At 48.3% G+C, this 15,217-nt stretch overlaps 1 protein-coding gene across 2 annotated transcripts in view; it reads right to left on the reverse strand.

The window, feature by feature from the left end:
* Positions 1-3,644: 3,644 nt before the first annotated feature.
* Positions 3,645-15,217, reverse strand: part of LOC308482543 (discoidin, CUB and LCCL domain-containing protein 1-like) — a 47,229-nt gene continuing 35,656 nt past the window's right edge. The window contains exons 9-15 of one of the 2 annotated variants that reach the window (XM_081015739.1): positions 14,117-14,238; positions 13,816-13,996; positions 12,473-12,565; positions 9,361-9,451; positions 7,963-8,000; positions 6,732-6,854; positions 3,645-4,853 (exon numbers count right to left, since the gene is read on the reverse strand). In XM_081015739.1, the coding sequence (XP_080871865.1) occupies positions 4,312-4,853; positions 6,732-6,854; positions 7,963-8,000; positions 9,361-9,451; positions 12,473-12,565; positions 13,816-13,996; positions 14,117-14,238 (1,190 nt within the window). In that variant the 3' untranslated portion in view covers positions 3,645-4,311. Of the gene's footprint in view, positions 4,854-6,731; positions 6,855-7,962; positions 8,004-9,360; positions 9,452-12,472; positions 12,566-13,815; positions 13,997-14,116; positions 14,239-15,217 lie in introns of both variants that reach the window. The other variant, XM_081015738.1, reaches the window with a different exon arrangement.

A 15,217-nucleotide genomic window follows, 5' to 3' on the forward strand; every position in this document is an offset into this window, starting at 1 on the left:
AGGGAACCGCCAGAAGGCCCTTGGCACTGGACCTCACTGTCTGGGCTGAACGATGGGGGTGGAGATGCTCTTTCAGGTATACTGGACCTTTTAGGGCTTTAAAGGTCAGCACCAACTGCATGTTTGCTCAGGGAAGTAGCTGCAAACTATGTGGCAATGGGGCTTACTCCCAACTGCAAGAAGATCAAGCCTCTCCATTCTGAAGGAAATCAGCCCTGAATGCTCACTGGAAGGACAGATCCTGAAGCTGAGGCTCCAATACTTTGGCCACCTCATGAGAAGAGAAGACTCCCTGGAAATGACCCTGATGTTGGGGAAGATGGAGGGCACAAGGAGAAGGGAACGACAGAGGACGAGATGGTTGGACAGTGTTCTCGAAGCTACGAACATGAGTTTGACCAAACTGCGGGAGGCAGTGGAAGACAGGAGGGCCTGGCGTGCTCTGGTCTATGGGGTCATGAAGAGTTGGACACGACTAAACGACTAAACAACAACAACACCAACACGGAAACGTACTGGAAGCCAATGTAGGTAATAGAGTACAATGAGTCTGGAAAGTAATTGCATTGGAGCTCAGGGGTTTGCTGTGGTTCTTGCGGGGTTCCGGATTTTAGCCTGCCTTAGCAGTGGCATCCATGGTAATAGCAGCCTCTCGCCCAGCCGACCGACAACCGTCTGTGCACCCACTGTATGCATCTCAACTCAGGCAAACCTCCGCTGGGTTGTAGATCTCTCTTTGCAGCTTTGCAAGAATTAATGTCGCGATCCTAGCAGGCGCACTTACTTGGGAGTAAGCCCCATCGCCACATAGTTTGCAACTACTGCCCCGAGCAAACATCCGAGCACCCGCATTGCAAAAGTGCTGCGATTTCTCTTTGCACCGGTAGGGGTATGATTTTTCACTCCCTCTCAATAGCTCTTAAGGGTGAATCTTCTTGGCGGCCGCTGAAATGCAGGGTTTGGAAAGGTACCCAGAATGCACTGCTATTATTTGCATATGTATAGAAACGCGGGTATCGATAACTTTCTACAGAAATACCGCTGGATATCGAGCGGAAGAGGCGGGTGGGGATCAAAGCGAACCTGAAGCCGCTGTGGCATTATGCCCTCCCCAAATATTAATGCGGCGCAATTTTGCTCGTTGTGAATGCGAGAGCCGTCTAGGGCAGCTGGGCATGGTGTTAGCCTAAACTCCGGTTAAAAAGGGCTTCTGCTGTGAGTGGCACATGGGGAGGGGCGGCTGTGGCTTTGCCTCTTTCTGTGCGGAATCGCTATCAAGAGATTTCGGAAGCATAATTTTTGTGCTCGGGGCAGCTGGTAATCGCTTGTTCTGGCTCCCCAACTTGGCGTTGTTGAAATGAGAGAGGAGTGAAAATGGAGGTTGCGGTTAGCTATAAGTCCTTCAGAAAGGCAAAGCTTAAACGTTTAGGGTTCATCCAACAGATATACAGTCTGCTGTTTGCTGAGGTCTCCTAATGAACTAGTTCTTTTCGGCAGAGAAGCAGCCAGTAAATTTTGGCAACTCTATTAAAGACACAGGAGCCTGGTTAAGTGGAGTGGGTCCAGTTTCTAACAGTCCCCACATAATAAATTATGTCACTTAATATGTCAGTTTCAGGCCAAGAGAGCTGGTGTTTGTCCGCAGGCAGCTTTTTGGGTCAGGTGGCCAGCATGACTAAACAACTTCTGGCACAACGTGACAGAAGCCAGAGCGCATGGAAATGCCGTTTACCTTCCCACTGCAGCAGTACCTAGGTATTTATCTACTTGCACTGTTATGCTTTTGAACTGCTAGGTTGGCAGGAGCTGGGACAGAGCAACGGGAGATCACCCCATCGCAGGGATTCGAACCTTTCCATCGGCAAGCCCAAGAAGCTCAGTAGTTTAGACCACAGCGCCACCTGCGTCCCTTGTCAAACGCTTGCTATTCCACCACACTCGCTCATGTCTTGGCCCTTGACCAACAGTGATAGTGGGGGGCACAGCTTCCCAGTCCCTGAAAGGCATGCTCTCCAGCTTGCATTTCAAACTAAGAGGTTTGTCTGCTGTGGTCTTGTGTGGTGAGTCACGAGAGTTATAGGCCCAGTAGTGAGAGTAGCTTTTTTGTGGCTGCTCTCTATACTGTGGACTTGTTTTGTGGCCCCCTTGCCAAAAGCCTAGGCCCTTTGGTTCTTAACAAAGAGAATCCTTGTTTTGCCATATTTTTTTGTCAGCATTATATGCCTGTTTTGGCTCATGGGTACCATGATATCACAGCTCATGTCAATGAGTATTTTGATGTATGAACATTAGAAGAGCTGGCTGGATCAGGCCAGTGGTCAAGTTTCCTGTGTTGACAGTGGCTGACCAAATGCTTATGGGAACCCTGTACACAAAGACCCAAGCACAAGAACTTTCTCCCCCACCAGAGTTTCCAGCAACTACTATCCTGAATGTCCTGCTGTCTTGAACCCTGGCATACCTGGATGTAAGTCTTGCTGGTGTACATAGTCACAAGGGCCATGTTAGAGAGTAAAGGTAAAGGGACCCCTGACCATTAGGTCCAGTCGTGACCGACTCTGGGATTGCGGTGCTCATCTCGAACAACAACAACAACAACAACCGAGGGAGCCGGCGTACAGCTTCCGGGTCATGTGGCCAGCAAGATTAAGCCGCTTCTGGCGAACCAGAGCAGCGCACGGAAATGCCGTTTACCTTCTCGCTGAAGCGGTACCTATTTATCTACTTGCACTTTGACGTGCTTTTGAACTGCTAGGTTGGCAGGAGAAGGGACCGAGCAATGGGAGCTCACCCCATCATGGGGATTTGAACTGCGAACCTTCTGATCGGCAAGTCCTAGTCAATCCTAAAGGTAAAAAAACAACAGTCCAGTACCAAAGCAAACAGTAAGGCCAGGTTCCTCACCTCTGCAGCAGACCCAGGGTCAGAAAAAGTCCCTAAGTCACAGTCCAGTGGCATTTGTGAAGCAGCCAAGCTCTGCCTTGCTTCCCTTTTCACTTTCCCATCTTGATGGACACATCTGGGTTTGCTCCACTTGATGAAGCAAGTGAGATCTTCACCTGCTCTGAGCCTAATCCAACCGAGTGACCACAAACCTCCCAGAACTAACGTATCCCGTGATCTTCACCTGATCAACTAGTAAATTTGGCTTGTTCTGTTCCCTGTCTCAGTTTCCTGGAGTGCACCTCCCACTGTTCCCAAAGCCTCAGAGCCTGCTGTGTCTGTGGAGATGGGAGATGGCACCTCTGATTGCTGGCAATGTGTCCCCTTCCCCTGACTCCCGTGACCTGTCAGCTGCCCCCTCGCTGTCCTCTGAAGTCCCGCGAGAACCTCCTAAGTCCCCAACCACCCCTTCCCCATCTTCAGCTTGCCCTGGGGTGTTCCAGTTGTGGCTACACCCCTTCGCCCAGATTCCCCTCCCCTTCCTCGGTGTCCTACCAGTTCATGACAACTGCCTCCCAGCTCATGGAATTAGTCACCACTGATAGCCAGCAAACATTTTCTTGATGTATTAATGTTTTTGACTCTCCATGAAGTGGGGAAGGATATATCAGTGAGCAGCAAATGAATAGTTAAAGCAAGTAAAACAAAACATCTGGCAGATTTGTGGTGACTGCTGTTGGGAAGAGGAAGAGAGCAAAGGATTTTGATTTGGTTTACGAAATGCCTTCAAGTTTTTAATAAGGGAATGTGATGGAGGATCAGGGAGCTACGGTGGCTCTGTTCTTCCTCCTAGGAACCTCATGTCACAACATGTATATATATTATATATCTGTTATTCACAAAAAAGTAATTGCAACAGCAGAGCAGTGAGAATAAATGTTACCGTATGAATGCAATTTTCCAACCCTCTGCCCAAATACCTGACTGGTTCCTTCAAGTCCTAATGAAGATAAGCCAGAGGCATTTGCTAAATTAAAGTAAGAGGGAACCCCAGTCAAGCCCCCTGGAATTGAAAGCCTGCCCAGGCTCCATAGGAGTTGAGCATGGAAAAAAACGAATTAATTTTCCTTTGCTGGTGGGAGGAAGTGCTATGTTTTTCCTACAAGAAGGACCACATTTCAGGGGTGAAGCAAGCCCTTTGCACGTAGAATGTCCCAGAATGTCAGTCAATTTTTTAAAAAAGGATCAGGTGGCAAGTATTAGGAAAGATCTCTGCTTCAGAGCTGCTGCCGGTCAGTGTAGACAATATTGGGCTAGATGGACAGAGAGCCTGATTAAGGCTTTCCTACGCCCTTGACCTGAAGATGCTCTGCAAAAATCCACCTCTTTCCTAGCAGCCTGGGCACCAGAAGATCCTTTCTGCGCTGCTCACAAGGGCTCGTGATAGACGTGTGTGAGCGGAGAGTCCGTGAGCTGGAAGCTCTGTGGAGAGGTAGCTGGCTGCGTCGGAGGGCGTTCGTCTCTCGGGCTCGGAGTCCGGTCGCCGTGAGGCTCCATGTAGATGGTGCCGGTTTGGGCAGGTCCCTCCCGCAAGCCAGCCTCGCCCGCTTTGCCCTCTGGCTTCTCTGCCGGCCGTTGAGCAGGCGAGTCGTATTGCGCCAGGGCCTCTGGGCAGACCGGCGAGACCAGGGGTCCTGCCTGGCTTTGGGGAGAGGAGATGATTTTGATGACGCAGACGTTCTTCCTGAATGCGCTTCCTTCCGGCTCCGCAGGAGGAGACTGATCTAAGAAGGGGGTGGCATACTCTGGCTCGGGAGGCAAGGGCTCTGCGTACTCGTGGTGTTTTCCTGGAACATCGTAGTGATTCACCACCAGGGGGAGCGTGTAGCCTTCGTCCAGAGCCGGCTTGAATGTGGACGGGATGGACTGGGTACTGGGGCTGACTTGGACCACATCTGGCTCGGCGTATTCTGTAAAGGGGGAAAACAGAAATCCCGGTGAAATTATGGATTTAGCCCTCTGAGACACTTCACCTAAAATCAGCCTATGTATGTATGTACGTACATACAAGTAATAGCTTGGTTCTTGAACAGCTTGGCTCGCAAACAAATAGGCTACCAAACGCCGCAAACCCAGAAGGAAGTGTTCCGGTTTGCGAACGTTTCTCGGAAGCCGAACGTCTGACGTGGCTTCCGCTTGAGTTCAGGAAGCTCCTGCAGCCAATCGGAAGCCGCGCCTTGGTTTCTGAACGGTTTTGGGAGTTGAATGGACTCCCGGAACAGGTTAAGTTCGAGAACCAAGGTACCACTGTATTCATTCATTCATTTACAAATAATTGTATGCCACTAATTTATTTTACATATCAGAGTGGATCACCACAATTGCACATAAAAGCCATGCAATCAAAGCCATATTAAAGAAGTTGATTTTTTTATTTTAAAAAAATCATGTCACTGTTGTGGAAAGATGTATTTTGAACTGCCTGTATCACCCTGATGGAATAAAAGAGTTTTTCAACAGGCATATTTAAAAGTTGAACTGGAAAATGCTTGCTGAACTTCCATTGGCAGAGTATTCCACAATACTTCCACACTAGAAACCTTATTTGTGTTTGACACAATACCATCTCAGGATGTCTCTTGTCTGCATTCTTGTATTGGTGCACAAAGCCCTATGCGGCTTGGAACCTGAAGGACTGTCTCACCCCTTATAGTCCCAGTCGATCACTGTGCTCTGCAGCTGAGGGCCTCATGAAGCTACCATAGGAATTGGGCCTTTAGTGTTGTGGCACCAGCCCATTGGAATGCTCTCCCCTCCCTTTGAATATTAGACAGGTCCCACCTCTGTTGTCTTTTCCCACCTGCTGAAGACCTTCCTGTGTCAACAAGCTGCCAAAATGGAGATCTTCATCCTAGTTTGCATCTGTATCATCCCCCCCACCCCCAAACATGGATTCAACCAGGACATATTTCGTTGGTCCTACTCCTGCAAGCACTGCTGACATCCTGCACTCGCCCCAGAGAAATGTGCAGCAACAGGACTTGTTCCAAGTGACTTTGTATAGCAGGGACAAAGGGCTGGGCCATGGCAGGGAGCAAAGTGGAGATTCCCCCAAATTCCTCCCGCCTCCCTGCTTCCTTCCTTCCTGTGGGCCTGACCCCTTTGCACGAATGGCACTGCCACCAGCTGCTCCAGAATGCAGATGTTTGCTGATGGCCTCATGCCCAGTTCTCTTCTCCCCCCCCCCCCCCCTTATGCGTGCTAAGCATCATGGATGGAAATCGGGAGTCAATGGGCTGAGTGTTTGGTCCCATCTGTATGGGGTGAATGGAGCGAATATGCTGAGCACGAGCTGGTAATAAGAGCTGTCCAAATTTGCCGGAGTTGTTTCTGCACAATGAGCTGCATTGGCTCGAAACTAATTTATGGGCACCCCAACCCGGTTCCTTAGAATTAACCCTGTGTTTTCTCCACCACAAAGGAACAAGACGGCTATTCAGAAAAGGCATTATTTTCCCTCCCCGCATCCCCAGTGTTTTAGGGGGGAATGAAGGGCAGGGGAAGAAAAACAGGTGTCTGTATTCGGGATGGTTTGCTCGTAAATATTGTTATGCTCTCCCTACTTCTCCTACCAGGAAGTGATTCCTGGGTGGGTAGTACTTACCTGGGTCTGTGGAAGCTTACGGCATTTCATAAGGATTTACAGATATGCAGGTTGAGTAGTGCTGGCACGTGGCCCCTGGAAGGCTATGCAGAAAGGAATGTGGCCCTTGGGCATAAAACGGTTCCCCAGCCCTTGCTATGGGCAACAGTGGACCTTTCTCAAACCCAGAACAGACGCCACCTACCTGGAGACTGAGCTCTGCTGAGATCTACTGGTGTTCCAGACCTAGGAAACGAGGCGATTTCCGAGGTGGACAACTGCAGGCTCCCTCTGGGACACACCTGGCTGGCTTCTGATGTCGGGAAACCTAAAAGGGAATCTTGAAGTCAGCAGGAGTAACAAACAAGCAGCTTGAAGCCACTTTGTATGCTGCAACCAAACAGTCCATTTTTTCATTTTAGAGAAAGAACTAAATGGGCAGACAGCTCGCCACCACCAGAAACACACAGATCCTGCATTGGGGCTTGGACTAGAGCAGGCATGGCCTAACTTGGCCCTCCAGATCTTTTGGGACTACAACTCCCATCATCCCTAGCTAACAGGACCGGTGGTCAGGGATGATGGGAATTATAGTCCCAAAAGAGCTGGAGGGCCAAGTTTGGCCATGCCTGGACTAGAAGATCTCTAAGGTCCCTCCCAGCTCTGTGATAAGAAATAAAGGAATGTTCCTTTCCAGATACAATTGAAGCAATTTTTAATAATAATGAGCAGGCCGCAAAAGGAAATGACATTCAGTTTTGGAAGTTAGCGAACAGAAGCTGATGGGAGGCTGTTATTTGTCTGAATTGGGGTAGGCAACATACAGGCCCTGTAGATGTCACTGGACTCCAACTCCCACTGATGCCAACCCACATGTCCTATGGTCAGGGATGATGGGAGTTGTAGTCCAGCAACAACTGTAGGGCACCATTTTGGCTAACTCTGGTTGAGGAAATGCACGTACAAGCCAGCCTTTAGCATTTCACTCCTTGAGTGAAAATACACAGTGGAAAAGTAAAACCTCTCGTTCTCCCCCAAAACCCAACAACAGAACAATTTAAAAGATGGAAAACGTCCTCATCCACCCAGCAGACCAGGCGGGAGCATAATAGCTATGAAAATCAGCAATTCAAAGAGCTGGAATGCCTTGTATTCACCTGGAGCAAAAATACAAATTAGTGAGTGTTGGGCAGGTTTCTCTGGGGAGGGCATTCTAGACGCAAGGTGCCGTGACTAAGATATTAGAATGATTTGTGGGTCACCTCTAAAAAATGGGGGGGGGGAGAGCAGAGCTATTTCAAAACAGGTGTGCAGAAACACACAATAATCTGTCTCCCTGCACCATACACACGTGTACTGGAAAAGCAGGGCGACCTGCTCACCAGTTCCCAAACGTGACTACTTGTGCTAGTTCTGTGTATTGTTAGGCGCTTTACCTTTTATGAGGTTGCAGTCCTGATCTGCTGGTGTCTTTCTGCTGGGTAGAGAGAGGGAGAAAACTTATCAAGCAGGTTCAGCCAGATTTTCCACCCCGACCCCAAGGTTCTGGATTTCCAGGAACACTCCCAATTCATGTACCTGCTCCTTCGGAGGTAGTGCTACCCAATTCAGGGCAGGCAACTGGAGCCAAGAACCACACATTCACAAAGCCTCTGTCTTCTCAGGATTCAGACTGAGCCTAATGGCCCTCTCAAGGCTGCTACAGACCTCTCAAACCTAGAGATCTCTCCCGTCAGCATGGTCAGTGCTTAGGGATGATGGGAATTGTAGTGCAGCAGGAGGTTTCTGGAGGGAGTCAATTTGTGTGAAGTGAGAGGGAAACAGCCGCCTATCCCTAGTGCAACATAATCTTAGAAGGCACAATCTATTTGCAGACTGGATGGGAAGACTTCTTGTACGCATGTGCTCAGCTTGTGTTTGTGGCTGTATGCGTATCGTACCGTTGAAGCAAACAGCTTTTCCCCAAGGAATCCTGAGAACCGTAGTTTATCTCTCACAGAGCCACAATCCACAGCACCCTTAATTAATGATGATGTTGATGATAATAATAATAATAATAATATTGTTTTTATTTATACCCCACCCATCTGGCTGGGCTTCCCCAGCCACTCTGGGCGGCTTCCCAAAAAATATTAAAATACAGTGGTCTGTTAAACATTAAAAGCTTCCCTAAACAGGGTTGCCTTCAAATGTCTTCTAAAAGTCTGGTAGTTGTTTTTCTCTTTGACATCTGGTGGGAGGGCGTTCCACAGGGCGGGTGCCACTACTGAGAAGGCCCTCTGCCTGGTTCCCTGTAACTTGGCTTCTAGCAGTGAGGGAACCGCCAGAAGGCCCTTGGTGCTGGACCTCAGTGTCCGGGCAGAATGATGGGGGTGGAGACGCTCCTTCAGGTATACTGGACGGAGGCCATTTAGGGCTTTAAAGGTCAGCACCAACACTTTGAATTGTGCTCGGAAACGTACTGGGAGCCAATGTAGATCTTTCAAGACCGGTGTTATGCGGTCTCGGTGGCCGCTCCCAGTCACCAGTCTAGCTGCCGCATTCTGGATTAGTTGTAGTTTCTGGGTCACCTTCAAAGGTAGCCCCACATAGAGTGCATTGCAGTAATCTAAGCCATTACAGTTTGCAGGCTTCCTTGTGTATGTTTATTAAAGCCACGTGCCTTGAAAGTACGGTGTGTATGCAGCCCATTGTCAAGGGGAGATTGCAGGAAAGCTATAGCTCATGGACCTTGTGACTGTGACATCTCCCGCCCTTCCAGGATGGGATTGAAAGGAGTCCCCACAAATTACAGGGCTGATTGGTGAGAAGTGGGAGGGGAGGCCGCTACTCACCTCTTCTTACGACAGAGGAAAACCAGCAGCAAGAGGGCCGAGGAGATGAGCACAAAGCCTCCAATCAGCAGCATCACCACCAATGGGGGCCCTGGAGAGAAAGGAAGAGAAATACAGTCATACCTCAGGTTAAAGTTGCTTCAGGTTGAGCCTTTTCGGGTTGCACTCCGTGGCGACCCGGAAGTAATGGAACACATTACTTCCAGGTTTCGCCGCTCACGCATGCGCAGATGCTCAAAATGACATCACGCGCATGGACAGAAGCGGCAAATTGCGACCCACACAGACGTGCGTTGCATTCTCTTCAGGATGCGAACGGGGCTCTGGAATGGATCCCGTTCGCATCCAGAGGTACCACTGTAGTTCAGTGCAGAAAAAAGGGGAGAAATTGGCAATGTGAAGGAAGTGTACAAAATCAGGCAAGGTGTGAAGAAAGTGGAGACACAGAGAAGGCTTTCTCCCTCTGGTGCATCTGAGCAACTTCAAGATTGCTTTCGGAGCACCGAGTGGTCGCTTTTTGTGGAGAATAATGTGGACACATACGCTTCAACAGTACTGTTCTACGTTAAAAGCTGCATTGATGTTGTCACTACCACCAAACAAATACGGGTGTTCCCTAACAACAAGCCCTGGCTAAACAGGGATGTGTATCTTCTGTTAAAGGCAAGAAATGCTGCTTTTCACTCTGGTGATGCGCAACAGTATAGAGAAGCCAGAGCCAAATTGAAAAAGGGCATTAGGAACGCCAAAGCTATGTACTGCCGGAGGATCGAAAAACATTTTGAGAGCTCCGACCCTCGTCGAGTATGGCAAGGCCTGCGACAAATTACAGGGCAAAATATTAAAAACGAACTGGCTAGCAGCAGTGCGCACCTGGCTGATCAACTGAATCAATTTTTTAGTCGCTTTGAGGTGGGAACTGGAACTACCGTCACTACAGCATTGGCTACCAGCACATCATCAGAAACTACTACTGATAGACAACCATTTTTATTACAGACCTGTGACGTACAACGTGCCTTTCGGAGCATTAACATTAGGAAGGCAGCTGGACCGGATGGAATCATGGGACGGGCTATTAGGGACTGCGCTGCAGAATTAGCTGGTGTGTTTACGGACATTTTTAACCTATCCCTGTTGCAGGGTTCTGTCCCTACCTGCCTGAAGACATCGATTATAGTGCCAGTCCCCAAGCAGTCAGTGGTGGTATCTCTCAATGACTATAGACCAATAGCCCTAACATCTGTCGTTATGAAATGTTTTGAGAGATTGGTGCTAGATCATATTAAGGCTGGTCTTCCATCCACTCTAGACCCGTTCCAGTTTGCATACAGAAGAAATAGATCTACTGATGATGCTATTTCCATCGCTGTCCATACTGTACTGAGTCATCTAGAACGACAGGGAACCTACGCAAGGCTGTTGTTTGTGGACTACAGTTCTGCCTTCAATACAATTCTGCCAGACAGGTTATTTCTTAAAATGACCAATTTGGGTATACATCAGAAGATCTGTCTGTGGGTAAGGAATTTCCTGACTGATAGGCCGCAGACAGTGAGAATGGGCCCTTACTATTCTTCTACTCTAGTATTAAGCACAGGAGCCCCTCAGGGATGTGTGCTAAGTCCCTTTCTCTATTCCCTGTACACATTTGATTGCACCCCACTGTATAAGTCCAACACAATCATCAAATTTGCGGATGATACAACAGTGGTGGGGCTCATTAGTGAGAACGATGAGACTGCTTATAGGAAAGAAGTACAGGGGTTAATTCAATGGTGTAAAGAAAACAATCTTATGCTTAACACCAAAAAAACCAAAGAACTCATAATTGACTTTAGGAGAAAGAAAAGTGTATTTTTACCATTGCACATAAATGGCGAGGAGGTGGAGAGGGTTGGTAGTTTTAAATATCTGGGCATTTACATCTCTGAGGACCTCTCATGGACTGCAAATATTAATATGGTTGTGAGGAAGGTGCAGGGGAGGTTGTATTTCCTGAGAATGCTCAGGGGACTGAATCTATCTCAGCACCTACTTCTGTCCTATTATCACAGTACCATCGAGAGTGTCTTAACCTATAGTATATTATCGTGGTATGGGAGCAGCTCTGAAACGGATAAAAAAGCTTTACAGAGAATAATTAAAATTGCCCAGAATGTTATTGGGCTCCAACTACCAACCCTGGATGAGATCTTCACGTCTCGCACTTTGAAGAAGTCACACAATATCCTGAGAGATCCCACCCATCCTGCTCACAACTTCTTTGAACTGTTGCCTTCGGGCAGAAGATATAGGACAATGAAAACACGAACCACACGCCTTCTGAATAGTTTCTATCCAAGAGCTCTGATTGCACTAAATAATGATCTCAGGGCCAGTTGCAAGAAATAGCAAGCAGGGAGTAGGAAGGAATGAGACAGGTTTTTAGGTTATGTTATGCCTTTAATAGGTTATGTTACATTCTGGAGTATGATATGTTTTTATAGATTATGTCTGAATAGGATGAGAGTGTTGGAGATACGTGCAAATGTGTATGTGAACCCGGTCTTTGGGTGGGTGTTTGATTTTCGTTGTTGTGTATACTGTGTATATACGGACAATGACAATAAATTTATCTTATCTTATCTTATCTTATCTTATCTTATCTTATCTTATCTCTATCATAATACCAGAATGTGGGGTCACCCAAATATGCTGAACGTTGAGAGATTCAGCACAGAAAAAAAAAGCCCTTAGACGCATGGAATCGAAAGGGACCCGAGGGTCATCTAGTTCAACCCCCTGCAATGCAGGAATCTCAGCTAAAGCATCTCTGACAGATGGCCATCCAAATTCTGCTTTAAAATCTCAAATGAAAGCGTCCACCACCTTCTGAGGGAGACCGTTCCAGTGTTGAACAGCTCTTACCTTCAGAATAATTCTTTCGAATGTTTAGTCGGAATCTCCTTTCCTGCAATTTGAATTCACTGGTTTGGGTCCTAACCTCCGGAGCAGCAGAAAACAAGCTTGCTACACCATCCATGGAATAGCCCTTCAGCTATAACCCATCATTTCTGCCTCTGCTCCGACAGCTAGGCCAAGCTACTCCTTGCCGCCAGTGAGCACTTACCTGTTTTTTCCGAATTGATCACTATTCCTGGGATTCGGGTGAAAACGGCTGGGCTGCTGGTCAGGAGAGGGGACTCCTTGGGGTCACTGCGAACTGCAAAGGGGTAGAGCTTCAGGGAACGTACTTAACGCACCACACTTCAGGTGTTCCCTCCTAAGTCTTACTCCAAAAGCGTCCAAACACAGCCCACTGTCAACCTCCGGCTGCAACATGGGTTATAGGGGGCAGGTTGCTTTTCTCAAGTCAGGGCATTTCTCCATCTGGCCTAGTATTGTCAAGCTCTCCAAGGTCTTAGGCAGAGAAGAGTTTTTCCCAGCAGCTGCTCAACGGATGCTCGACAATATGGGCAAACCTCAGCCTGCCCCTGCTGTCTACCTTTTAGAATAGGGTTACCAGATGTCCCCATTTCCCGGGGACAGTCCCCAGATTTGCAAATCTGTCCCTGGACAAATTCTGTCCCCAGACTGTCCCCAGATTTCCTAGGACCCTCGTATCTACGGGACCGCCTCTCCCAGTATGCCCCACGGAGGACCTTAAGGTCCATAAATAGCAACACCCTAGTGGTCCCCGCCCTTAAGGAAGTTAGATTAGCTTCAACCAGAGCCAGGGCCTTTTCAACACTGGCTCCGTCCTGGTGGAATGCTCTGTCTCATGAGACCAGGGCCCTGCAGGATCTGATTTCTTTTCGCAGGGCCTGTAAGACAGAGTTGTTCCGCCTGGCCTTTGGCTTGGAGCCAATTTGATTCCCTCCCCCTCTTTCTTTTTCCTTTCTCCTCCTGTGATGAGGCTGCATTTTAATGTTTCAATATTTTAATGTTGTATTTTAATCTTGTTTTTAAGTTGTATTCATTCAACTTGTTTTTATTATGGCTTGTTAGCCGCCCTGAGCCTGGCCTTGGCTGGGGAGGGCGGGGTATTATTATTAATAATAATAATAATAATAATAATAATAATAAAATGTCCCCGGGAAACGTGGCAGTGGCAGTCTCAGCAGCCTGGAGCCAGGCTTCATTGAAAAAAATCTGGTAACCATATCCTAGAACAAGTTCAGATGGTGGCACAGACTTGTCACATTCCACCTTCTTAGTCTCTGCATTGCCTTTCTAGGGACAAACCTTGAACTAGCAGGCTCTGGCTGTCATTGGCTCTGCCTCTTCTTGCCAGTAGCTCTGGCCTCACCTCCAGGCCTTGGTGGTGCCGCTGCCACCGGGGGATGCCTGGTTGGCCTTGACTTGTGACGGCCTTATACAATGTATAAAATATTACAAACCCCATTAAAAGCCACAAATAAATAAATCATCTTTCCAAGAACCAAACATACAGCCGGCCCCACCCCTCCTTACTTCCGCCGTCGCTATAGGGGTGCTGGGACTTCAGGCGAGCCACTTGGCACCCCAGAAGCGCCACTTTCAGAGCCACCCTCTGGTTCCAGCTGTGGGGCACGATGCGCAGGTAGCGGGCCAGGATCGGGGGGATGAAGGCGTTGGAGACTTCTTCGTGGCTGTTTTTATTTCCTTCGAAGACCTGGGATGGGTTAGAGAGGGTGAAATGGAGGGTCAACTGCGGGGACCTTTCCAAAGCGAGCTTTTGCTACCCGTTTTCCATCCTGGCCTAAACCATTCACCAATGCTAATCCCTCCGCACCTTCTCCTCATGACCACCGTTGGATTTGTAGGCCTTCCAGTTCTTTCCATCCCTGCTGGAGAGGACTTGGTAGGACTTGACGTAGTAGTCATGCTTGTGAGATGATCCCTTAGTTATGATTCCTGGAACAGAGATGGGTTAAACTGGTACCTCACATACAACAATGGTGCTAATGTGTGAAATAGGGTCCTGTCATTCCACCGTTGTGTCAGCCGTGGAGCTGCAATTTCCAGAGTTCCCTGGTAAGAGGGAGCGGTTGTTCAAAACACTGAGAACTGCAGCTCTGTGAGGGGAAAAGAAACCTCCTCACATCTCCCAGCTCCCTTAAAAAAACTACACTTCTTGTGAATCGCCCTGAGATCTTAGGGTGAAATAAAATAAACACACTTCCCAGGATTCTACAGGGGAAGCGATACCTGTTTAAAGTGGTATGATCCTGCTTTAAAAGTGTGGTACAGACGGGGCCTATGTTTGCTCCATAGTTTAAACTATGCCTTTCCTGAATCCTCTCACATTCAGCTTTATCGGATGGCCCCAAGTTCTGATATTGTGAGAGACTTGCAATATAGAACAACAACAGCCACTGAGTTCCTCCTTTGTGGACCACTGGGACCTGATTCTTGAAGCTTTTTGAGACCAATCAGCTTGTATGTTTAACCCTGTCCCCTTGCTCTGCCAAACACCAGCCGGAGAGGCAATCAGATAAGCCCCCTTTCCATTCATGCGTTCCCTTCCTGCATTCCACTCAGCCCCCAGCCACTGAGCGTCACAATGCCTCTCTTCTTCCTCACGCCAATTAACAGGCTAACGTTCTGGGTTTGCCACAGCAGAAAGGGCCCAGCTTGTCCTCAGGCCTTGCCAAACAATAAAGAATGACTCTGAAAGGACATAATATGAAATTTGTTCTGTGCAATGGTGGCCTGGGCCATATCCCTGAGGTAACGAGGGGCAGTGGAGGAAAGAATGGAGGAAAGGAAGCAGAAGAAGGCAAGAGGAAGGCCTCATCTGCACTGTGCATTTAAAGCAGGATCGTACCACTTTAAACAGTCATGGCTCCCCACTGCTGCCACCCCTTGGACTGGATGCAATAAGTAAGAAGGC

This window comes from Podarcis pityusensis (genome assembly GCF_964106645.2).
Source record: "Podarcis pityusensis genome assembly, chromosome: 8".
Classification (NCBI taxonomy): Eukaryota; Metazoa; Chordata; class Lepidosauria; order Squamata; family Lacertidae; genus Podarcis; species Podarcis pityusensis.